Genomic DNA, 26,539 nt, shown 5'->3' with positions numbered 1-26,539 from the left:
TGCCAGACACATCCAAGAACTTTTGAAGTAGTTCTATTGGGATGGTTTTGAACACTCTCTCTCTCTCTCTCTCTCTCTCTCTCTCTCTCTCTCTCTCTCTCTCTCTCTCTCACACACACACACACACACACACACACACACACACACACCATATAGCCCAGATTCAGTGCCGAGCGACTACTACTAAGGAATTCAAAACTTTGTCAGATGTTATGACAAGTGCCTCAATTTGAATGGTGATTATGTCAAAAAGTAATGTAATGTTGCAGTTTTCTAATGTGTATAATAAAAATTCTGTATCTGCGAGTGTCCGTCATTGATAACCAAATGGAGGTTTATTTCCGAATTGCCCTCGTACATTATATTTATATCATGCTTATACAAAACTATATTTGTAAGTATTTATTAGTTCATTCCTCAACATTCTTTTGTTGCATGCATATATACTATTTATCAAGGATCATAATTATCTGGAGCAGTAAAGGTTTCTCGTTTGGGGCAATTACTGTCCAATTATTAGGCAACCACTACAGAATGGTTATCGGGACGCGGTGACTCAGTGGGTTAGGACGCTGAGCTTGTCGATCAGAAGGTCGGCAGTTTGGCGGGTCAAATCCCAAGTGCCGCGTAACAGAGTGAGCGCCTGTTACGCGTCCCAGCTTCTGCCAACCTAGCAGTTCGAAAGCACGTAAAAATGCAAGTAGAAAAATAGGGACCACTATGGTGGGAAGGTAACAGCATTCCGTGCGCCTTTGGCGTCTAGTCATGCCGGTCACATGACCACAGAGACGTCCTCAGACAAGCTTTGAAACAGAGATGAGCACCGGCCCCTAGAGTTGGAAACGACTAGCACGCATGTGCGGGGGAACCTTTACCTTTACAGAATGGTTATGAGTATTGCAGACAACTTGTATAATCATAGGTAAGGATAATAACAAAATTCTACAAGAAAGGCTAAGCATGCGATAGCTCGTTACCTTTAACGCACAGTACTGATGCCTATTTATCTGCATATTTCTATCACTGTATCTGTCCAAAGGAGTAAACATGATGCTGAAAGGTCCCGCCCAGTGACTAAACAACATAAACAGACTGTGACGGAGGCTCTGCTGTGGAAAAACGCTCCTTCTCTGATGCACTGCATAACAGTGGAAAATAACAGAGGAAACATTTTGTAAAAATGAAATGAAGATACCAAAGAGACAACATTCCTCCTTATTGTTTAAAAATGAACAAGCCAAATATTGAGATTTTTTTTTCAGCAACATCCATGCAAGTGCAATAAAAGTCATCTCTTCCCATGTAATGTTACCCAGATCTGTAATCAGATCAACCTTTTGTGAATCTCATAGATGAAAAGGGCACTGTTGGTGCAAGACATTAAAACTGACCATCCAGATCAACAGGTAAAGTGTGCAAAATCTCTTAGCACAACTGAGGATTCCATCCCCTAAAAAAAACAAAACTGGTTGGGGGGGGAGAATCCCTCCACCAAGCATGGGATCTGTCTATTTCAGACTGGAGGCCCCGTTTGTGGAATATCTCACTGATACACAGATTCGTTTATTTAAATTATAGAACACAGGGAATGACAACTTGTTAGCCGCCCAATCTATAAAATGTTAAACTGGATTTGGATGTGTGCATGCGCGTATGTGCACGTGTGTGTGGACAAGTCCCTGCAGTTTTCTTGGCAAGAAATTTTTCAGAATTGGTTTGCCATTGCCTCCTTCTTAGGGAAGAGGGAGATGACTGGAATGAAGAGGTTTTAATTAAGACCCGTTAATTCATCAGCAGTTTTCATAACACGTTCCCACATGAGATGTCTTCAACTTGAAATATAAACCAAAAAAATGGGGGACGGGGAAATGTTGCAAATACCTGGAACGTTCTGAATAATATTTGCCACTAAGGCACTAAAATGGCAACGGATATCTTTCAGCGTGTCCGAGTCCTTTTCATTTTCTGCTTCCAGCAGTTGTCTGGTAAGATCCACGTATTCCAGTAAAGTATTGTTTAGGGAATGTGTTTCATTATCAAGGCCGCCACTTGCACTATAAAGAAAAGCACAAGTATTTGAATATAGACTTGTAAAAAAAATATCACCAAATTAATACAAACTATAGGCAGATTTGAGAAGAAAAATGTTAAAACTGTCAAAGATATGAATACCATAGAATCCTGAATACAGTAGAGTAGCAGTCATTTTATAATAAAACTGTAATTTTTTTCCAGTTTCATTCAAGATTAATTAATTAATCCATTTTTCTTAACCTTGAGCACTTTAAGATCAGTGGACTTCAATTCACAGAGTTGGCCACGCTTCTTCAAGTGGCCAAGGTTGAGAAACACTGAATCAGAAGAACTACTGTGTAATTTGTGATCTATAACGCTGGTATGATTCTAATATAGAGAATGTGCAAGTGGATAAAAGCCACTGTAATTAATTGGGATTAACTTCAGGGAAATCACCCTTAGCTTGTTGAGTGACACTGGGCCCAAAGGTTTGTCTCAGTCTTACCTACATCATTGGGGAGATTTGTAGGGAGAAAACAAAGGAGGAGGAATATTTTGCACATTGCCTGAAGCACGTGAAAGAAAGGCGAGATATAAATCAAAAAAATAATAAGGTCCTATGATCCTCTTTAGCACACCAGCACAGTATTCAAGGTAGTTTTCTGCAGACCAACCTTAAGATAATATACAGTAGTGGCCAAAATTAGTAGTGGAAAACTTTTGGGAAAAGTGTACAGTAGAAATGCCACCTTTGGTTAAGTTTCCACCAATTTTTCTTCTCATTTCTTTATAACTGTAGCCTTGTTCACTTAATAATACTATTTTACATCGCTTTCCAGGCAACCAGTCAACTCTTTGCACCATTATTTTAATTTTATTACGTTATACAAGCTCACTAGGTGAAAGAACACAAAAAAACCCAACCAACTCAATAGCGATCACATAACACACTGACAAATGTCCTACTCTCAGCTTCAATACATGGCATCAATAGCTGAATCCTACTGTGATCTGATTGGCTCATTGCCGAAACAAGATGACACCTGATTGGTTCTCTAAACACTCATGCTCATTGGCTACAGTCAGATGAAGGAAAGATACCTGATATCAACCTAAGCAAGTTGTGCTTCCTTTTTCTGGTAATTTGGCTATACCTTTTCATAGAATACAGTACAGATAATTGAGCAAACTATGTTGCATTACATTCTTGATAAAATTATCTATATGATTTTATGGTACTACTCCAAAAAAAAGTGGTGTTATTAGCCATCAAACCTCAAAAATACGCTTTTCCCAAAAGGTTTCCACAATTTTGGCCACTGCTGTACCTGCCTGTTTTTGCTGATGTACAGCTGAATAAAAATTGATTTGCTCACCTGTGACTAATGACACCAGCATCTGCCAACAGTTCAAAGATTCGTACAAGTTGCACACGTAATATATCTCGCCGCCTACGTCGTTTCATATTCTGTTAAAGAAGTTAAAAGAGAACAGCGTGGTAAAGCTATATTGATTATTTGACATCATTAACATGCCAGTTTGGACATTTAACTTCCATCTGTTTGCAAAGATAAACAGTATGATGCTTTGTTTTGGAAAACTGATAATTACTGCACGAATTTGGTGTTGGATTTTTTTTTTGCAAAAATGGGAATTTTCAAAAGCTAAATCGTAAACGTGTTATTTCCTGCCAAAACAATATTAAGGGTCTTTGATGCTTTCTGAGCTTGGTTGTTTTCTTGCAGATGTTTCATTACCCAAACTACGTAATATCATGATGTTACCTGGTTTGGGTAATGATCTGTCTGCAAGGAAACAATCACATTCGGAAAGCACCAAGGATCGCTCTTCATCTCTGAGCTACAAATATTCTCCTTTATCAGTAGAACAATATTTAGACGTGCATATATTTATAAGTGATTGTAGACTATTATTAGGGGGTTGGACTAGATGACCTCCAAGTCCCTTCCAACATCATCATCATTTCAGATAAAGGCCTTATTTGAAATACATTAGCAAAATGGACAGTAAAGGAAGTATAAATCCTATGCAATTCAACTGGCTGCGAGAAAAAGACTCCTTTCAGGACAATACATTTAATCTTTACCATATAAACACGTACTGTGCAATTCTTTTATATAAATGTGAAAATTATTCAACCACTTAATACTTCAACATTAATCCTCACAGTTCAAAATACACTGGGGTTTATGTGTGGCTCTCAAAGAGTTTTTTTAAAAAAAGCAAAAAGCTCTACTGGAAACTTCCAAATCACAAAACGTGCAAACTCCCCATCGTGTTAATTCTGAGCATAGTTAAGGCATCAGATTGAAACAAAAACGTGGAAATCAACATTGGGCAACCCCACCAGCCTTCTGTGATAGAACTAAAACCTACCAAATCACAGCTGGGTCTAGGGTCAATAAAACCGAGGCCCTTTATCTTTTTTTCTTGGGCACTCCAGTCCTATATGCCGTTACTGACTTTGCAATAAAGTTGTTCTCCTGTCGCTTCCAAGGGCCTATCTCTCTGCTATTCCCTTGGTAATCATACTAACACTGGTTTGCTAGGGATGTCTTCCTGGAGATATTTTTTTTTCCCCAGCTTCCAAAACCTAGGCTCGGTACTCCTGCAGGCCTTCCACCAAAACACAGGTAGTCCTCGACTTACGACTACAATCGAGTCCAACATTTCTGTTGTCAAGTGAGACATCTGTTTAAAAAGTCAGGTTTGCCCCATTTTACGACCTTCCTTGCCCCGGCTGTTACGTGAATCCCTCCAATTGATAGGTTAGTTAGTAAGTTAAGCGAGTCTGGCTTCCCCTATTGACTTCGCTTGTCAGAGAATTGCCAACAGGGGATCACACGATCCTGGGACACCGCCCCTGTCATAAATTATGAACCAGCAGCCAAGCATCTGAATTTCGATCCCATGATCCAACCAGGATGCTTCAAAGGCCATCAATGTGAGCAATGGTCGTAACTCACTTTTTTCCCCGTGCCGTTGTAAGTCTGAACAGTCACTAAATGGACTGTTGTAAGTCAAAGGCTACCTGTACTGATTAGACACAATCCTGCTTAAATTGCAACCCCCAAAGAAAGTCACCCAGCTCCTGATGCTTGCTAGATGTTTTCAAACACCTAAAAGGCCGCTGGCTAAAATCTGATGTGCCACGAATTTTAAGGCTTTTATTGAATAATTAAATTAGAAATGCAGAAATTACCGGATACTCAAAACAGGTTTTAAAATATTGGTTACCTCTGGCCTTCTTTCAAGTGCTTCTTTAATTATAGGATGCAACTCTTCTATTAATTCCCTGCATGATGAATAAAAATCAGTTTGGTAATACTTTTAATAATTGTATTTCTAAATATTAACATGCATAAATATTTAGATATCAACCTCACACACACACACACACACACACACACACACACACACTTATGATAACTATAGAAATGTAAAATGTTAAGTACAGTTGTGGAATTTACTAATAATATATAACAGGCATTACAATCCCTGCCAATAAACAGCTGAACACGTTCCAATTTTTCCCCGAGGTGTATGTTTTTCGTAAGAAATACGTAGCAGAAGAAATCTTTAAATAATAACTTTAAATATTGAGATTCTAGCATTTCGTTAGAATGGGTGAGGTCCTTCCCCTGGTAAAGAGCACTTCCTCAAATACCCCTCAAGATGCATCCTTGCTCCATCTAGCTTGGCGTGCAGTCCTTGACAGATCACACAAAGCCTGGAGCAACCCATTAGGGGGTAGAAATTGGACAGCTTTCCTTTATGAAGGAAACTAGATGCTTCCTACTCTAGATTTGGGGACACAAGCAGAGTTTGTCCCCTAGAGCAGAGGTCCCCAACTTTTTGGGCACCAGAGAGCGGTTCCTTGGAGAGAGGTTTTTCCGCGGACCAGAGAGTACATAGTTTTGTGTGCTGCCTACATCCTGTGGATGGGGCTTTGCTTGTTTGTGCGGACCGGTTGCTGGCGTGCTGCGGCCCGGTACCGGTCCACAGACCAGGGGTTGGGGACCCCTGCGCTAGAGGACAAATGTTTGGACTTCCCTTTTCTCAATTTTCCCAGCGCTATGCCTAGTAATATTCACTAGAAGGAAGGTTAAGATTATCAAACAGGAATTCCAGAACGAAAGAAAAAAACCCCGTTTTCTCCATTTTTATGATGAAAGGGATCGGAAATATACCTCTTTTATAAAAGTGGGTAACTAAAAATATGCTGGCCGTGTTTTACAATTGCCAATAATTCGTATCGATGTGAGAAGAAACACCCACAATGTGTAATCCTTGAACAAGAAATATCAGGGGTCAAAAGGAGATAGGTTAGGGTTGCTAAGCCATTTGACTCAGCTGCCAGAAAGTTCTGTCAACTATAGCGTTTTCCCCACTCGCTTTACTATTTGCATTTATTGGCATACTATTTAGCAGTAGGAAAAACGACGTTAGTTTTTACAAAAAGATGGGAACGTTGTGCTCTTATTTTTTTTCCAGGTCAGCAGCAAAAAACTGATACTTTTAAAACATTTATTTACCTAAAAGCTCCTGGGCTAGTTCTTCCAAGGCCCAGCACGAGGGATTCTGTAATTTCCATGCTCTCAGACCGCATCATTGGGACAATGTGCTTAAACAAGGATGAAGGGGATGGGACACCAATTATCTGGAAACAAAAAAAAATGGCATTGAAGTTCACTTAGTATCATAATCAGACTTGGAGTCAGGTTAAGAAGTGATAATGCTCATGAAATTAAGGACAGGGAGGAAGAATCACAAAGCATCCCTGCACGTACGAAGATTCTGTAGTCTATAAGTTATCTGAATGTTATCAACATATCTGGTATTTCCGATGTTGGCTTTATTTCACTCGTAACATCTTGCTGTTGTGTTTTTCCTTTTACCATATTAATCAATTAAGCCCAGTGAAGACATGGTTTTCTTTCCAAAAGCTATATATTGATAGATGATAAGCCAAAAATTACATACTGACTTTGTGGATTCCTATTTCATGAATAAGTACATGGGATCATGGTGCCATAAAACACTTCAATAAATAGGTCTTCCCAAATCTTCACCTTCAATTATTTTTCTTAAATAGCTTTTAAGGGGATTCTGAAACCCAATAATTTATCTATCTATTTTTTTTTGCATCTAGCTATACTTCTTTTCATAACATTTTACATTAAGGAGATAACATATATACTGTACATGTTTTACTGATTCTAGTTGCCTCATGTGGAAAATGACATCCTATGGATTTGGTTTTCATTTTCATTCAGTTAAAAAAATATTTCAGAAAATGGCTTTTAGTTTATGTCTTGGGAAAAAGTTAGATTTCCTCAGTACATATTCAATTCCATCCATTGTGCTGCCACCACGTGGCTGTTTTGGAGAAATTACAATGTGGGCAGTCAGACCCTCCTACCCTATGATGTATTTCCTCTTCCCTCCCTTTTCTGGGATGGACTTCCTCCTCCTTTGCCACTGGAGAGATTCCCATCCTCCATTGTCCAGCTAACATGTGACAACAGCAGATGTGCAGACGCTGGGAATATTACCATTTTCTGACCTTGGAGATACCTTGGAAATATCTTGGAAATGCTGTACAAACGTCATCTTACTCTACATGCAATAAAGGTATTTCTATATGATAAAGGGTGTTTCCACGAGTTCAAACTATCTGGAGAGAACTGTTAATGGTAATGGCCTGCTTATATAGACCATAGAAATCTTATCAAGGGGTTAATTACAGTACAACGGCTTTGGATCCAGAATAGTCAGAAAATGAGTTTTAATTCCTTGTGTCTGCAATTCATATATGTGGATGTTTCTGCAATCAAGCTTAGGCAGGAAATGTAATTGGAATTCCTTATATCTGCAATCTAAAGCATGCCTGTTTTTCTACAATCAAATTTAAAACAGTCAGAAATATAATTTGAATTCCTTTGTCTGCAATTTGCAAAGAGAATCCTGATAGGATTTAATAAGCTCTGATGCTGCACCCCTTTTAAGCTTACACATCTCTCTCTCTCTCTCTCTCTCTCTCTCTCTCTCTCTCTCTCTCTCTCTCTCCCACAAATCAAATCAAAATCTGATTTTCTAAATTATTAAAAAAAACATGGTTAAAAATGTAAAACTTTGAAGAAACAGAAAAAAATCCCCTTCTTGGAAGAGAAAATAAGTGACGAACATTGAAATAGAAACAATACTTATTTTAAAGCACTGGTTATTTTATCACATTATAAAATAGATGTTATACAACTTGCTTTGCTTATAAAAGTCCCTTTGAAGTATAAAACCATTCCTTCAATAAGTTTGTATATATTGATTGAAATAAGCTTCTCCACTCTTTCATATACTTGATATACACAAACTTTTGATGGAAGTCAAAAGTGCTGACAGGCAGCATCACAGATTGAGAAAATGAGACTAATAACTTGGCAAAACATTTTGACTTCTGTTCCCTACCTCCTTTTAACTTTTTTCCCCCACATGGCTGTGGCAAAATGATCATAACCTTTCCGATCAAATTCTTGATTGCTGTCCTTTTTAGCTGCTCCAACCTTACATTGCTGTGAATTGTTTAGATTTAGAATCACATAAACCAAGTAATTGCAAAGGAACCATGTCGTACTTGGGTTAACCTGCATTTGCAATCGGAAAACTAGGAACAAATTATAATTCCCGTTCCAGTGTACCAATATTTACCGATTCTGTTCACGTTGTCATGCTGGGTCAGAAATGAAACTTTATGATCATACTTAACCTTGATACCATCAAATTAATGCATCCAACAGTCAGGCAGGCAAGGTATGTTATGGACTCATATCAGTTGAAGAATTTTGGCTGGTGAAGTTCAGAAGTTCTCTGCCATTGGCCCTGCCCTGTGGAACATTCTCCCACCAGAGGTGAAGTGGGCCCAACTCTCTTGACCTTTTTGAAAGGTGTAAAGATGTAAAGACCTGACTCTGCTAACTCACATGGGGCTTGCAGAATGGCATGCAATCCTGGGGGTGGTTAGTTCTTGGTATTTTAACTTTTTAACTTATTCTATCTTCATGTTTTACTTGGCTCTGATATTACTGAGATATTTTTATATGGTTTATGGTTCCACCCATGCCATCACTCTTCTAAGACACCTAATTCCCCACAATACTGTTTTATATAGAAAGATGTAGTAGCAGTAGTAGTAGGGCTGTATTGCTATTATCCTCATCTTTCTTTTTCCTACAATCTCCTCCTATGGGTATCTTATGATTTATCACGTGCTGTTTGCATCTGACTTATCACCTTGTTCTTTGTATCTACACTGAGAGCTTATGCACCAGAGACAAATATCTTGTGTGTCCAATCACACTTGGCCAATAAAGAATATTCTATTCTATTTTATATGCTTTTAGCCATAAACTGCCCAGAGTCACTCTAAGTGAGATGGACAGTACCTTAATTTGATAAATAAAATAAATAAAATTATTGGATTCAGCTTTGACTATTTCCTCTGCAGACCAGCTTATTTGAGAGCTTGTGTATCCAAACAGTAACTCAATCATTTCTAATACAATTTGGAGCTTCACTAACAAAACTGACAGCTTAACTGACAGTCAAATGGAATTAGCTTAAAACCAAAGCCTGAGGGGATTCTTTTATTTTATAAAATAAATTAAGCATGACAAAATGAGATTTCAGATAAGAAAAAGATTCAAGCATCATTTTACAAGAAAACTACATATAATAAATCATTTCTACGAAGTAAAATAACAACTGGGGCTTTAAAACATTGTAGCTCTATCTAAGCTTTCCTACGCTGACAAATACATCTTTTGATTTTCAAAAGCTACGGGAACAACGCTGGATTTCTGAATTTTATTTCCCATAAATGAACAAGAAATTTAAGAAGAAGACTGGACAGTCACTTGTCTGAAATAGTATAGGTTCTCCTGCTTGAGCAGGGGGCTGGACTAGAAGATCTCCAAGGTCCCTTCCAGCTCTGCTCTGCTCTATTGTATTCTATTCTATCCTATTCTATCCTATCCTATCCTTCCTATCCCACTCCACTCCATTATTCTCGTCTCTTCTACTCTATCTATTCTTTATTCCATTATTCTATTCTATTCTATTCCATTCCATTCCATCATTCCATTCTTACTCTATTCTGTTGTTCTATTCTATTCTATCATTCCATTCCTATTCTATTCTATTCTTCATTCCATTATTCTAGTCTATTCTATTCCATTCCATTATTCCATTCTTATTCGATTCTGTTCCATTCCATTCCATTCCATTCCATTCCATTCCTGTTCTATTCTATTCTATTCTATTCTATTCTATTCTATTCTATTCTATTCTATTCTGTTCTATTCTATTCTATTCTTCTATTCCATTCCATTCCATTCCATTCCTGTTCTGTTCTATTCTATTTCTATCCTTACTCTACTCTACTCTACTAACTGTATACACCTCATCAAGGAGAAAAGAAATCCAAATTGCTTAAGAAGAACAGAAATATAAACTGCTTAATGCACCGGATGAACATACTTTTGAATCAATGCCATAGCCACTATCTGGAGTAGACGCCAGCGTCTCAGGAGGGGAACACCTGACGGAACCTGTGGATGCCGAAGATGGTGTCGACATTGCGGCACTACAACAAAGAATCAGATAGTTTCTCCAGAGCCCAACGTAGGAATCACTGCTGATGGCAGTATTTACTTTCTTGGCATTGACAGGGCTGCTGTTAAGAAAAAGACAAAAAAAAAGAAGAATGAAAAAGTTTGAGGGAGAAGGTTTTGTGATGCATTGGGTATTTAAGGTTAAATGAGACTCAATGTTTAAAACAAGATATCACAACTGAGGTTTATGTGTACACTACTCTTAATAATTACTCTGGCCTAGGGGAAGATTTTAAATTACATCTTTGTATTCCTAAAATATGGTTTCTGTTGCAAGGGAACAACGTGGGTGGCTTATCGCAGTTTCTCTGCATCCTGAAAAAAATTCCAGCATAGGTAGTCTATGCTAGTGGCCCAGTTGCATTTATGGTGGTGAATGGAAAATATCTTTACGGCCAATTGTCGTATTTATGACCTTGGCAGGTCTGTAAAGCCAATGAAAACCGCAGTTGCTGTTTCACTTACTGATCGCCTTGCAGTTGCTGGTCCCAATTTTGGTTGCTAAATGAGGATTATCTGTATTATATTAAGTTACAAAGTTAAGTCATTTAAGTTCATACACGCACAAAATATTAAAATGTAAACTGACAGCCTTGCAAAAAATAATTTTGCTTTAGCATTCCACGTTTTTTTTATAAAAAAAGCTAATCCTACGTATTTCACTGAATTAAAATATTAGCTATTTTTGTTCAGCCTGTCTTCTCCATATATGTGAAAGTACTTCATTGTATTAAAAGGGTGACTTACTTTATGTCAACTTGGGGAGACAACAGTTGGAGCCTGGTATAAGCGAACATCCACGCATAGCTCACGGCGGTGGGACAGTGCTTTGGCAGGTTTTCCTGTTTCATCAAACTGGAAAGGCTAATAATCCAGGGGTCCTGACCCTGAGACACATGTGCAAATATCCATATATGTGACGGACTGACGACATCAAATTGGTGGCTGATAGGAGAAGAGCTCCAGTCAATTAATGTTTGTAAATCTATTGAACTGGGACAGTACAATAACATAGTCTGTGTATGGAAACAAAAATAAATTCGTTTAGCTCACCGAAAATGCTTAAAAACTGGTTATCTGAAGCTACAGGCATACGTAAACTAAGGCTATTCCCATTGCAAAATGAAAATGGCTTGTTTGGCAAAACAAGCACAAAGTACTATATTTGGGTTGGGCGGGGGAAAAATGAAAATAAATATTCTTTTAGGTAAATTCAGTCAGATCATAGTTTACAGAGCAACGTACGAACTTTTCTTTTACTGCTCCCTTCTCCGACACAAATGCTCCCCCTCGTTAGGATTTACTAATTCTAATCAGTAACCGTATTAACATTGGAAGAGATGACACAGGAACACAGGGATTTTTCAAAGAGAAGGAAGCAAAGGCGAGAAAACTTTTCATAATTTTACACGGTGAAAGATATTGACCTCATTGCACCTCCGAGGGTGAGGACACAAATAAGTGTACAAAGTAAGATTGTTTCTCTTAGAAGTGGGGGGAAAAGACAGTAATCTTGTGGCTGTTTCAAAACAATTGTGCTTAATGTATAGGCACTACAGAACATTTTATCAATGCGATTATTTCAGCATGTGAGTGAATTAGCTCTTCAAAAATTAGCCCCACACTGAAAGGGCACAGACATCATTATGGATAGGGGAGGGGGCTGCTCCTTGCTAGAGCGGTTGGGGGGATAAGAAGAAGACCTCAACCCTGTTTTACTCAGTCCCTTTTGTCTTAGCTCTTAGGTAACTCTTTTCCATTTTAATCGTTTTTATGTTTATCACTGCATCGTTTGTTGACTTCCCAAAGTCATGGTGAGATGGGTTGCAGACCAAAGCAATAAAGAACAATCAAATAAAATCAAGACACACATAGCTATTGTTAGATCAGGCTAGTTCAGAAAGCTCTGCAATGACACCCTAAATACAATTTTGTTAAAATGTTGCCTGCTTTCTTATGCCAACGAAAATATCAGGGAACACCCCCTAAAACTTGTTAACCTGATCTTTCAAAATTAATTACATCCCAACTTTCAGAGCCTGGCTTTCTACAGTAAGGCGTCCTTTAGATTTGATTTAAACTTGCCCATTCCCATGAGCCAGTCACAAGCTTAAATTCAAAAGAGGTGCGACTGAAGCTTAAACTGCAATTCTCAAAAGTATCTTCAGATTTCGGTTTAGATGAGGGCATTTCAACCAGTGGCACGGGTACCACCTGTGGTACATGGGCATCTGGCAGGTGGTACGCGACCAACCTAGAAAAGCGGTAGCGGGGGAGGGGAATGAGCTGAACCGGTGGCAGCACCGCACAAGCCTGAGCGAGAGACGGATGGAGCTGCAGGGCTGTCGGGGCTCAGCAGAAGCGCCAGGATCAGCGCTTCTTCAGGACTGTCAAGGCTCAGCGGAAGCGCCAGGATCAACTCCAGGCTCCAGCTGGAGCTCGGCACTGATCCTGTTGCTTCTGAGCCCAGAAGAAGCGCCGATCAGCTGGAATGATGCAGCATCTCCAGGGTCTTGTGATTTACATTCAGATGCTTGGCAACTGATTCATATTTATGATGGTCACAGCGTCCCAGGGTCATGTGAAGTGACCAAAACCAGCTGCAACCACCCTGCAGACGGGGGAGGGGGGGAATGAAAACCAAACAAACCCCCATCCCACCCCTGCTGCCAATCCTCAACAGAAATGCTCACAATGAAAACCTCGGTCAGGAGGAAAAGCACTGCCGGGCGGGCAGGCAGGTGTCTTCCTCGGCTGTGACTTGGGGGGGGGGATTTTCTCAGTGCCATTGTAACTTTGAACAGTCACTAAGCGAACTGTTGTAAGTTCACTTTTTTTCATGGTGTTTTTTTTTTTTGGTCATCAAGTTTTTGACACCTTGCTAGGCGACTGGTGATACTCGGATGTTGCCATATCCTGAAAGTGGTACAATGGGTGAAAAGGTTGAAAAGCCCTGGTTTAGGTGATAACAGCATGCTTGAGGCGTCTCATGCCAGAGCCTGGATGATCTCTGTCTACCACAGCCTAAAGGTTCAAGTGAGCCGTGAGGGGACTGCAACTGGGCCCACAGAAACAGCTGGCAATTGCGCACGTGAATCTGCACTTGCACGAGCAGCAGCGGAACACATGTGCACGCGCTCCATTTACGTGACTGGCAGGCCCGCATGCACGCCGCTCATGCAAATGGAGCTGCATGTGTACACGCTTGCCGGCCACTCGCGCACCACCGTCCCCTCTTCCCTCTGCCGGTCCGCAAAGCCAGAAATATTGGGGAATACTGTCCCCCCTCCCTTATTGTTAATGGCATTTTTCCTTGAAACCGAGCAGCAGCAGCTATTATATATAGACAAAAGACATCTGAACGTTCAGTTTTAAATGAGGATTAGGGATAGCACTGAAGAAAAACAAATATTCCAGCTTCATTTGCCAAAGTAAGCTGTCCCTTACTCAAAGGGATTATTGTATCTACCAGAAAGAAAGACGACCCTAACTTTAATACTTCATCAGCGTCACCCCTCGAAGAAAATACAGAAAGGAAGAAATATGTAATGTGGATAAAAATCAAGTCTCCCACCTTACGGTAAAGGTAAAGGTTCCCCCGCACATGCGTGCTAGTCGTTTCCGACTCTAGGGGCCGGTGCTCATCTCCGTTTCAAAGCCGAAGAGCCAGCACTTGTCCGAGGACGTCTCCGTGGTCATGTGGCCGGCATGACTAGATGCCAAAGGCACACGGAACGCTGTTACCTTCCCACCGTAGTGGTCCCTATTTTTGTACTTGCATTTTTTTATGTGCTTTCGAACTGCTAGGTTGGCAGAAGCTGGAACGAGTAACGGGCGCTCACTCTGCTACGCAGCACTTGGGATTCGACCCGCCAAACTGCCGACCTTCTGATCGACAAGCTCAGCGTCCTAACCCACTGAGCCACCGCGTCCCCACCGTCCCCCACCTTATCAACCCACGATTGCCAACTTCTACAGTACTCCACCCCCGTGCAAGTAGGTGAATGTTGTACTTATATCTATGTGAATATGGGCTTGAAGCTACACTTTAGTAGCTATGGATTAAAATTATTCTCTGTAAAATAAGCTACATTGTATAGTTATTTCCCTACGTGCATGTAGTAATCATTCTCTCTTACTCACAGAAGCACTCTTCCCTCCTTCCAGAAGAAAACCAGTAAAATGTAAGGAAAAAACAGCATGTTGAGATGGGGAAAGGAAGGGATAGTTGCACTAAAAGGGAAATGAAGAGAAAGTGATGAACCAAACTGATGAAGTGAGAGAAAGAGGCAACTAAACCAAGGGGTGGGGGGAACAGGAGAGAAAAGGAAAGAGGCTGGGCCCGGCTATTCCCATTTTTGAAGCCGTGTCTGTAACTATTTGCATTTCCCACCCATTCAGTCATTGCCAACAGCATCTACTATTCTCAATGTCTATGGAGATTCTCAGTCATCCAAGGTCATGGTTGTCCCAAAGCTGCTTTTTCAAAAGACAACCGGACTTTTCTTTTTCCTTGGAAGACATTTCGCTTCTCATCCGAGAAGCTTCGTCAACTGAAGAAGCTTCTTGGATGAGATGAGAAGCGTCTTCAAGGAAAAAAAAACAAAAGTCCAGTTGCCTTTTGTAAAGCACCATTAGGGTTACAATTCTCTATGAACACAGACTCTCCGTTCATGTCATCATGGGAAAGGATAAATTCTCAATGAACACAGTCTCTCCGTTCATGTCATCATGGGAAAGGATAAATTCTCAATGAGCACAGTCTCTCCGTTCGTGACATCGTGGGAAAGCGTAAATAAAGCAATTATTCAGCATAGGGTTAAAGGCTTTTTGAGATTTAAGAAGCAGTGCTCAATATTTATTTTGGTACGTACAAGGCTCGCAATATTGGTAGTTCTCCATTTACAACCACAACTGAGCCCAAAATTTCGGTTGCTAAGCAAGACAGTTGTTAAGAAAGACGACCTTTCTTGCCACAGTTGTTAAAAGCCAATCGCTGCAGTTGTTATGTGATTCATTAATTGATTCATTAAGAAAACCTGGCTTCCCCTTGGACTTTGCTTGTCAGAAGCCATCTGGGATGGTTACAAATGGTGATTACGTGACTCCAGGACAGAGCCACTGTCATAAACACCTGCCAGTTCCCAGGTGGCTGAATTTTGATCACATGACCATGGGGTTGTGGCAGTGGTTGCAAGTGTGAAAGTGGTCATCAGTCACTTTTTCCAGGGCCACTGTAACTTCAAAGGGTCACTAAATGAATGGCGGTAAATTGAGGACTACCTGCACACGTGTAACGCGAAGCAAAAGATTAATCAATCATGAGGCATTTGTTATTTTCCATGATTTCTAAAGAAGTGAATCTTACCTGGTCAGCACCTGTGAGATGTATGAAACTTTCAAGGATTGACGAACTCAATCTGTCCATTACGTCGATGGCCAACTCATCGTCACCCTAAGAACACAAATATCGTGATACATGACAAAGTCAGGGCAGCATTAAGATAAACACAGACGCACGTAACCATTTGCTTACCTTAGCCATGTCTAAAACAGTGAAGAGAGCTCTTATTTCCTTAAGACAACTGACAGCTAGTCTTCTAGTGGCAGATCTTGTGCTACAAAGGATAACCAACGCAAAGCCTTCAACCACATGGAAGACAGTAGAATAAGGGATCCGTTCCAGGGAAAGGGTAGGAGCGCTTCCATTGGCTATGCCACGCTAAAAGGTGAAAAAACAGAAATGACTAAAATCAATGGGATTTATTCATTTGTATTTACACCTTCCAAATATACATAGGGGCAGATAAAAGCCTCGTGGGCAATTTTACCTGCATGCAAACAAACGGGACAACATTTTCATCATGTTGTCCAGTGTGGTAAGGGGGTCAGGCACTTGCAAGAACACAACCAACAAGCAACAACTCAATCTTCCACGTATTCACCGATCTAAAATAATGCCCCCGTTTGTCAGTCTTCATTACTCAGTTAAAACCCACCCGTTCACACAGCGTAATTATACCTGAGTGTCCTGGTTCTTGTTCTGTATCTGGACTGCTTGTTTCCACTGACTAATTAGCTGCACCAACATCTTAACTGCATTGTCCAGGAGAGTAGGGTGCAAATCAGTGACTTCACGGACAATAAAATAAACAAATCCTGACAAAACATCTTCCCGCCAATCTGGAAAATCCAGCATTAATGCTTGCAAAGTGTTGAAGGCCAGCGCACGCAGTTCTTCATCCATGTGAATTGTCAGCCTGTGAACAACAGCGAGGAATTAGCATATCCATTATGAAAAAGAAGTTTTTTAAGTCTGAAGAAGATGAAAGGCAATATACAAGATTGGGGTGGTAATTTGCCAATACTTGCATTATGCACATTTAGCAGTGATGCCTGGTGCAGATACGGTACGGCAGATGATTTAACTGTGATTAAATTAACTCTCTGAATCCAGAAGTAAATTATAAGACTACTCTTTTCCCAAGTTCTTCCACTCCCTGGAATGAATTCCTATCCTTTCACTATTAACATTCAGTTAGGTTTTATTCATCCCTGTTACTTTAGAATTAAATACACTTTGTGTATCACTAGCACAGGTGCTATTGATTTGCCTGCAGCCATCCTAGATTAGCAAGTCTACCAGCTATGAGCTCCCTCTGAAGCTGTGACTTGTTTAAATCCAATTCAAATTCCAAGGTACAATTTGAAACTATAAAACTCTGCCTAGGGCAGGCCCATATAAATGAAGAGTTAAGTGCTCTTCAATGAACCTACTCATTAATTGAGATCTACCTGAGCCCAACGTTAAGATTATTGGTGAAACTTTAATGAGTTGCCAACATTTGGAGATGAGCCTTGGTCACCAAATCTGCTAACCTCTGCTAACTTTTTTACATTTTAAAGCAGCAAAGGAGAATATTTTGTTTCTATCAGTCACAGAATGTGTGCTTTAGCTTGTAACGTATTTTTTAAGAATAGTTTCGTAATTTCAAAAATCGATCTTTGGTAAATATCTGAGGAATCCCCAAACCATTCAGAATTTTGATTTTCGAAGAATAATTATTTTCTAATGACAATCTGGGGGCTAAAAGGAACTCTGATGACGATACCGAAATGTTCCAGACTCTCATTTTTAAAAATTACAATAATTTTATCTTAAAGTTTGACAAAGAGATAAAACAGGGATGTCTGAGGATACAATGCGCTGTTCTAGGGAACTTTGCTGAGGACCATGGTTTACTCCAGTAAAAGCCTGGCTAATCCTACCTTGCCAGCAGTTCAATAAGGTCATTTCTGCTCATTCCCTCTGGAATCAGTCTTGGGATAGCAGCAATACAAGTTCGAAACAAATCAATTTTGGGTTTTCTCTCACCCCTGTCAATGAGAATCACGTTACATAGCTTATTTCACAGTGACTAGATGGGACTGTACATCCACCCCAACTTAAGAATTTTACTTTAATTACAACTATGAAATTATATAGTTTAACTCATCTACAGAAACAGAAAAGCAATTATATATTGATAACGATTAAGCCCTGATGGAAACAGTGGCTTAATACACTAAAACAGTAAAACGAAAAAAACCACGACCGCAGAAAAGAAAAAAGCTGAAGCCATGTTTTTATTAGGTCAACTTAAAAGTTTATGGAATGGATTACAGATTTCTACCACTGTTAAAACAGCTCTTATACTCACTATATCTCTGACTATCTAACAAGGACTAGCATGCTAACTATGTACATAAACTGACAATGGAAAAGTGAGATATTAGAAAATAGGAATTTCTTCTGTAACACAGCAACAAAAGAATAGGCAACACGTGTGAATATCATTCTCCCTCAGATTAACTTCATTCTTGTCCCTTGCTTTCACTATGGCCTAAGAACCATCCCCAGTAAGGTAAAGGTAAAGGTTCCCCCGCACGTGCGTGCTAGTCATTTCCGACTCTAGGGGCCGGTGCTCATCTCCGTTTCAAAGCCAAAGAGCCAGCGCTCATCCAAGGATGTCTCCGTGGTCATGTGGCTGGCATGACTAGACGCCAAAGGTGCACGGAACGCTGTTACCTTCCCACCGTAGTGGTCCCTATTTTTCTACTTGCATTTTCACGTGCTTTCGAACTGCTAGGTTGGCAGAAAGAACCATCCCCAGAGGAGAACCCAATTAAAGCCCAGGCAAAGATAACTACACCTGCCCAGGAAGATTGAACACAACGCAGGTCAAACGTATTCTTTTGCTACCTCAATGCTAGTTTTCAGTGAACTGCAGCTCCCAAAACACACTAGATGTCCCAATGGCTAAAGTTTCTTCATAGGATCAGGCTCTGACTTCAGGCTCCTGGCAGATTGAGATTGCAATGCCTCAGCTTTTTAAAGGCTGCTTTATGAAACTCCAGTTTCATTGTCAGATAATTAATTCTCTAGTCAGTTTTAAACTAATGGGCAGATGATGTACCAGTTAAATGGACTTATCAAGATGCCAGATGAATCCAGATAGTTTCTAGAATATGCCTGGGGGAATTCTCCACTACTTTTGCGAGCAAAACGTTCTATGATTGCTATTGTTATTATTTTTTAATATTGTTAATTTACTAAATTTATTATGGCCACCCACTTGAAAAGACTCTCGACATCCAAATAGTTAAAATAGTTAAAACGTAACACAGCAAAACATGGCAATCTAGACTAAATTTCCTTTTTTTTTGTAAATTAACAAAGATATCGTTCCAATTTTACTTGAAGTATAAAATAACTCTGCACTGAATTAATTGTAATTAATTTGCTACTCACGTGATCATATCTTCAGGTTCTTTATTGGTCATCTGCACGCTAGTCATACACATTGGCCTCCCAACTTCTTTGTCTAGATGCCTAAGTATGCTATCTAGTGCTCTTCTCACTTGAGGATAGTATATTGACATTCCTGAAAGGATAAGTTCAATATCGTTTGTTTCTTAAATGATTCTTGAATCTTATTAGACACAAGTGAAATCCTGCATACAATACTTTAAACGAAATACACCAAGTTTTATTTTAAAATGTTTTTAAAGTCATAAATTTAAATTGGGTAGCTGAGCACTCAAATATTGGTTTAAACATTTTAAAATATTTATCCAATTTATTCTGACATTATTAGCATCCCTGAAAACCAGCTGTATTCCTTCCCAGTTTGAAAATTGAAATTGGGGACAGGATGAGAAAGGGGTCCTGCCTCTTTCTTTCTTTCTTTCTTTCTTTCTTTCTTTCTTTCTTTCTTTCTTTATTTATTTATTTATTTATTTATTTGATTTATATACCACCCTTTCCCGAAGGACTCAGGGCGGTTTACAGGGTATTTAAAACAAGAAATACAGAAGTTAAAAACAATTAAAAAATTACATCAATCCCTGAAAAAAGTAAAAACCCCAATTAAATTAAAATTAAAATTCTCAGCCTGGAGAAGCATCTGAAGCATCCCAGATTTAGATAGAAGATCCAGGATTCTACTTGTTACTTACAAGCGCAATAAAATTGGATGCAGGGAGTCAGCTACAAAGTCAGACGGGGAAAAAAAGGAGTAACCCGCACTTCATTCTTTCAAAACTCCTAATGAATTACTAAAACTGCAATTACTACAACCTTCAGATTCACCACCTTCGGCTTGGCGTTTCCTGGCCTCCTGCCATCAATGAACTGGGGAAGGGAGGGGGGAACAAATGGGCAATAAAAATGTATACCTCAAGGGTGGGAAATTGGGGGGAGGGAGGGGGGGGAATGACAGCTGAGGAAGAACAAAGCATTTTGGAGTGCCGGCATCTTCAAGGCCGTTTACCCCCGAGAGTGGAATTTCATCAGCCTAAACACCTCAAGTGCTTCCCAAAACATCTTGGGCAGTGCCAGATTGGCTACACATGGATGGACCATGGTGAGAAGGCTGGGGAAAGCAAGGGGTTACTTTCGTGTTGATGCGCCGGAACTGCGGATTCTGCCTGACTCTACTGCAATCAGCACCTCTTAGTAAAAATACCTTTCGCTCCAATCAATTGGAATCGAGAGTTTTACTTCCATAGGGCTGGGGTCCCCAATCCCTGGTCCATGGACTAGCACCGGACCACGGCATGCCAGAAACTGGTCCGTGCAAACAAGCAAAGCCCCACCCACAGGATGCAGGAAACCACGCCCTGTTCGCTCCTCAGAAAGACCACTCTCCGCGGAACCAGTCCTTGGTGCCCAAAAGGTTGGGGGGCCTCTGCCCTAGGAGATCAGACTGGGACAGGTCTGACTACAATTCTGAATTTTACAAATCCTGAAGTTTGCCTTTCCTTTCTAACTTCCAGCTATAGTAGATGGGCTAGCTGGTTGGTTGGATGGATGGGTTCTATCCCAAATATTAACCACTCTGAGGGTCAGAATATAACCCAATATTTCATTGATATTCCGAGTTTCTGTATGAATGAGGATGTTAGGGAGAGCCTCCAGCCTTCCTCAAGCTTAGATAAAAGGCAGGATTTCTCACAAAGTTAAAAAAAATACTTATGCAAATGTTCTGTTGGTGCTTAAAATATTTATAGTATATAAATAGTGTGTGTGTGTGTGTACAGTGTGTGTGTGTGTACACACACATATACCTATATGTATACACATACACACACATACACTATTCAAAAACTTTACCTTTGATCTAATTTCAACTGAAGTGAAATTAAAAAATAAGCATATGAAGAACAAGGTCTTTTCTTAGGACTACTTAATGCTGCTACAAAACATTGTACTATTCAAAATCATCATCAGAGACTGGCCAGCCATTTGTCTGAAATAGTATAAGGTTTCCTGCCTGAGCAGGGGGTTGGACTAGATGACCTCCAAGGTCCCTTACAACAACAACAACTACTTCTTCTTCTTCTTCTTCTTCCTCCTCCTCCTCCTCCTCCTCATTATTATTATTATTATTATTATTATTATTATTATTATTATTATTATTATTATTATTATTATTATTATTATTATTATTATTAGCAAGTAATGTGGTTAATTTGATAGTGCTTAAAAAAAACCAGTTACTTTTCTATCATTCCCTATTTTTGATAATAAACACACTATTCCTTCCCTAAGCCATAAATTACTCACCTATAACTTTTGCTTCTTCATCAGTCAGTGTTTTGTTAAGAAAAACTTTCTTTACACGCAGAGTGTTTCCTGATGGAAGTACAACGCCTGTAGTTGGCATAGGTGGCTCTCCATCCTTCTGTTGTAAACTGTCTGCTATCACAAGAAAAACTCTGAGACCTATATTCATTCTCTGCAAAAAAAAAAATCAAGAGGAACATCATTCAGGGACCAGCAAGGATGCAACAGACCACAGGTTCATGTTGTAGAATGAGTGAAGACAGCCTCTCTCCATCTCATCTTCATCTGCCATACGCATATTTAGCAGAATGGAGCTTTTGTTTTATATATAAAAAAATCTCCCAAGAAACACAAATGGCATCTCACTTAAATTAAGCACTAAATGACTTTTAAAAATCTGCTTTAAAATAGATCAGTTCTTGTGTTTCTATTGGCTAAATCAGGAGTAGGCAACATTGGTTCTTTTATGACTCATGGACTTCAACTCCCAGAATTCCTGAGCCAGCATGGCTCAACATGGAAACCGCTCCCTTTCCCCTCAGCATGGCTGGCTCAGGAATTCTGGGAGTTGAAGTCCACCAGTCATAAAAGAGCCAAGGTTGCCTACCCCTGGGCTAAATGAATGATAAAATGCTTTAAATGTCAGTGTTTTTTTTTCCTCAGCCAACCCTACAAGGAGTCATGTATATTATTAGCAAAAGCTGGCCATGAATACCAACGAGGAGGGAACACCACATATCACGATGTAATTTGTGCAACAATGTCAGGACACACTGCATTATTATGGCTAAGTTCCAGAGATGGTGAACTTAGATTGATTTTCGCTTTCTGCAATATTTAAACATCTCTCATGATTTGTCAACTACAATTTATGACTTAGCATGGGACATGTGACGCCAGACAATTTTAGCTTATTCAACAAGAATGGGAAAAACGTATGGCTTTGGAAACAATACTCAAATCTATCAAAAGGTTTTTCAGACACGTGTGTTTTTGTCCCCCTTTTTGCAGAAAGGAAAAACAGGGATTCTGTTTCGCTTCAGCCAATTCCAAAGGTGTTACTGTATTAAAATTCAGAATTTAAAACAAACCTTAATTCAATTGCTAAAACACCAAAATTACAAATGCTAGATTGTTAAGATGGTATGTTTAGTTGGTTCATTATAACCGGGATACTTAGTTCGCCAAGCACAAGGAAGGATTGGTAAAAGGGAACAGAATCCTGTCTTATTTCTCCTCATAGAGACAGGAGCAGAAAGGAGCTTATCCTCCAACTCAGCGTTTTCTTTTTGCTCTAGTTTACCTTTGTGTAATCTCTAAAGAAACCAAAGATGATGAGACACCAGCACAGACAGTAAATAATTGGAATTATTAAATAAAGGTCTAGTACGGGGTAGGCAACCTTGGCTCTTTTATGACTTGTGGACTTCAACTCCCAAATTCCTGAGCCAGCATGGCTCAGCTTGGAAACCTCTCCCTTTTCCCTCAGCGTAGTTGGCTCAGGAATTCTGGGAGTTGAAGTCCATGAGTCATAAAGCGGCCTAGGCCAGGGGTAGGCAACCTTGGCTCTTTTATGACTTGTGGACTTCAACTCCCAGAATTCCTGAGCCAGCATGGCTCAGCTTGGAAACCTCTCCCTTTTCCCTCAGCGTAGTTGGCTCAGGAATTCTGGGAGTTGAAGTCCATGAGTCATAAAGCGGCCTAGGCCAGGGGTAGGCAACCTTGGCTCTTTTATGACTCGTGGACTTCAACTCCCAGAATTCCTGTGGCATCATGGCTCAGTTTGGAAACCTCTCCCTTTCCCCTCAGCGTGGGTGGCTGAGGAATTCTGGGAGTTGAAGTCCACGAGTCATAAAAGAGCCAAGGTTGCCTACCCCTGGTCTAGTATTTGTTTTCCCTTTCTTTTCATCTCTTTTCAGAAGTGTTTTACCAATGCCTGTTTCCTAGGGCAGAAAGATTGACTGGTCCACAGTCACCTGGCTGGTTTTCTGTCCAAGATGAGATTAGAACTCACAGTCTCCCCGTTTCTAGCCTGAGGCTTTAGCCACTATGTCAAACTAGCTGTAGTATTTCTTAGAAGATCCTCATTACAGCGCATGTGTTTATACTCTTATTAAAAACAAACTGTAAACAATATTTTGGTTTCTTATTTTTTTACCTCTGGATTAATAGTGAAGGTTTTCGGGGATTTCCCCACACTGAGAAGATCAAAAATTATTTCTTTCATTGCAAAATCCAAACGTTCCTAGAAAAATAAAATCACAACTACATAAAACTTTTTTATAAACCGCAGAACATATGCGAAACCATTTTAGGAAAAATGCTAAACTTGACCTGCATGGTAACTGGCATATCTAGTCAATTTTATTTGTGTGTCTATCCAACTCACTCTCATTTTCCCCATTTATTATGGTAACTGTAAGTTACAATGTAAATTATTTAAAGATAACTTGTACTATCTGTAGGTCGATCAAGGTCCCACAAAAAAAAAGATGTATCTAAATTTAAGATTACTTTAAGCTCAAAATCTTTTCCCCTGCATAGGCAGTTAGCAGCTAACATTTGATAATATTTTACATCACTGCATTTCAAATTGTTGGAACTTTTTTTTTTACCCAGAGGTTTTATTAGAAATTTACCAGTGTAGAAATTAGTAGTGGCATACAAACATTTCTAAAAGACAGCTGTATTTCTTCACTGATTTCTGTCGTTTGTACTGTATGCACCGCTGGGTGCGTTTAAGGAAGACTGAACAACAAGAATGGATGACATTAATCCAAAATCCTATAAACAATTCCAGCTACATAGGGGAATGTAACAACTTCAAAAATCAGAAAGCTATATATACTATTTGTTATGTATGGAACTTAAACTTTTAAGTCTTCTGTTCATTAACAGAAGTTAATGAATAGTAGTTTGGGCGGATTCCTGGGTTTCAACGTAATATACGTCATAGCTCTCTTAAAAGGTTAAAAATACGTAACTTAAAAGTTTTTGCAGAGCAGGAGAGTTTAAACAAGGGAATGAGCAAATTTTGAAACATGTCAGGCGTTATCATATTTGGGCTAAAGCTTTTTTATAGAGAGGATTTACCTGAGCAATGAACTGAATAATTTTTACAAATATGTTTAGAGGCGTGTCTCGTGGGACCACACTGCGAGAGCCTTTTGGAAAAAGTGCCGATACTATGCCCATCAGACGGCTGTACAGGAAAATATTTAGAAGAGGATATTGAAAAAATTCCATTAGCAACGCTACCAAAACAGCACTTTTAACATTATCAATATTTTAGTGCGTTGAACCAAATGACTTACCTCTGTGTTACAGTGTTGCTTTCACATTTTATTCTAATAACATAAACCCATAGTAATCTATATAGCGATTCCAGTGCAACTCGAGACATTTTCGGGTCTTTATTCTGTTAAAAACATTAAAAAAAAAACAACAGTTACTATTTCACATAAGCCTCACTGCAGATAAAATTATTTAGTAGTAGCTCTAAGAACTAAGGCAGCATTCCTAAAATTATACTTCAAGTTCCTGCAATGACAAAACACTGGGCACTCAGATTAATGTAAAAAGACATTAATGTTAGGTAGAAATTGTCTATATTTTTTTAATGAACATAAGAACCATAGCAACATTTGTAGTTTAAGTGTTGTTTCGGAATGTGCTTTGCAAAACCTGTCCCAGAAATAATCCAATATGATTCCCATCTCATTGCTGTGCTTGTTGCAGGAAAAAACTCTTCCTTCCCAACATATTACGTAGCCGGGAAATCAAACCTATTTCAGTCTTTATATAAAATGAAAACGTGCTTTCTGTGACTGGAGGAAATATTTAAAGAAAACGCTATCAAATAGCAATAATAACATGCTTAATACCATGATCAAGGTATCCTTTCTCCACAAATAATACTAACTTTTATAATACTCTTTTTTTGGGGAGATATATTAAAACAAAACTGCTCGTTTTACAGAGTCAAATAAAATATACAATGAAACAACAGAAAAACACGAAGCAAAGCCATTTCTTACTTTACTTTACTATGACAGCATATTAACTCACCTGAAGTGTTTCTATTTGTTTTCTGATACTGTTGTTAGATGGGATCTAAATAAAGCAATGCAAGACAGCAAAACATAACAAACATGAGAATGGGAAGCACATGCATGTTAGATGAAAAAATAAAAAAGACAAACAGAAAGCTGTTTACTGGGGCTCCATTCAACAGAAGTATTTTGACACAGAAAGGCTCCGTTTTTATAAGCAATAGCAATAAGCACTTAGACTTATATACCGCTCCACAGTGCTTTACAGCACTCTCTGAGCAATTACAATGTCAGCATATTTCCCCCCCCCCCCCAACAATCTGGGTCCTCTTTTTATTGACCTCGGAAAGATAGAAGGCTGAGTCAGCCTTGAGCCTGTCAGGATTGAACTCCTGGCAGTGGGCAGAGTTAGCCTGCAATACTGCATTCTAACTACTGCATGATTTGGACACTACAATACTGTTAAGTCAGTATTCTTAATATACTGTATGTTATTTACAATACTTCATAAGTCACTGCTTAGATAGAAACTACACGCAAGAATAGTCTACATCTAAAATTGGATTATTATCAATTAAGATATGACCAGTTTTGAACATTCTAGATGCTGGAATTCCAACATAGAAAACTGATCCCTCTTAAAGACTATCTATAGACTATTTTTATTATTTACTTTT

The 26,539-nt window shown here is 39.3% G+C and overlaps 1 protein-coding gene across 5 annotated transcripts in view; it reads right to left on the bottom strand.

Moving 5' to 3' along the window:
* Positions 1-26,539, bottom strand: part of FRYL (FRY like transcription coactivator) — a 143,974-nt gene that overhangs the window by 64,276 nt on the left and 53,159 nt on the right. For 4 of the 5 annotated variants that reach the window (XR_014027030.1, XM_081332088.1, XM_081332085.1 and 1 more), the window contains 17 exons: positions 25,879-25,923; positions 25,125-25,228; positions 24,904-25,012; positions 23,969-24,055; positions 21,811-21,982; positions 19,495-19,627; positions 17,973-18,080; positions 16,726-16,963; positions 16,240-16,425; positions 16,072-16,158; positions 11,451-11,719; positions 10,570-10,765; positions 6,573-6,697; positions 5,275-5,332; positions 3,393-3,484; positions 1,882-2,054; positions 978-1,138 (listed from right to left, as the gene is read on the bottom strand). Coding sequence is in view for 4 of the 5 variants with exons in the window: in XM_081332088.1 (XP_081188214.1) it covers positions 978-1,138; positions 1,882-2,054; positions 3,393-3,484; positions 5,275-5,332; positions 6,573-6,697; positions 10,570-10,765; positions 11,451-11,719; positions 16,072-16,158; positions 16,240-16,425; positions 16,726-16,963; positions 17,973-18,080; positions 19,495-19,627; positions 21,811-21,982; positions 23,969-24,055; positions 24,904-25,012; positions 25,125-25,228; positions 25,879-25,923 (2,343 nt within the window). In the remaining variant the exon portion in view is untranslated. The remainder of the gene's footprint in view (positions 1-977; positions 1,139-1,881; positions 2,055-3,392; positions 3,485-5,274; positions 5,333-6,572; positions 6,698-10,569; positions 10,766-11,450; positions 11,720-16,071; positions 16,159-16,239; positions 16,426-16,725; positions 16,964-17,972; positions 18,081-19,494; positions 19,628-21,810; positions 21,983-23,968; positions 24,056-24,903; positions 25,013-25,124; positions 25,229-25,878; positions 25,924-26,539) is intronic. The other variant, XM_081332087.1, reaches the window with a different exon arrangement.

Source organism: Vipera berus (genome assembly GCF_964194415.1).
Source record: "Vipera berus genome assembly, chromosome: 7".
NCBI lineage: Eukaryota > Metazoa > Chordata > Lepidosauria > Squamata > Viperidae > Vipera > Vipera berus.
This window is presented reverse-complemented; position numbering and strand designations above follow the sequence as displayed.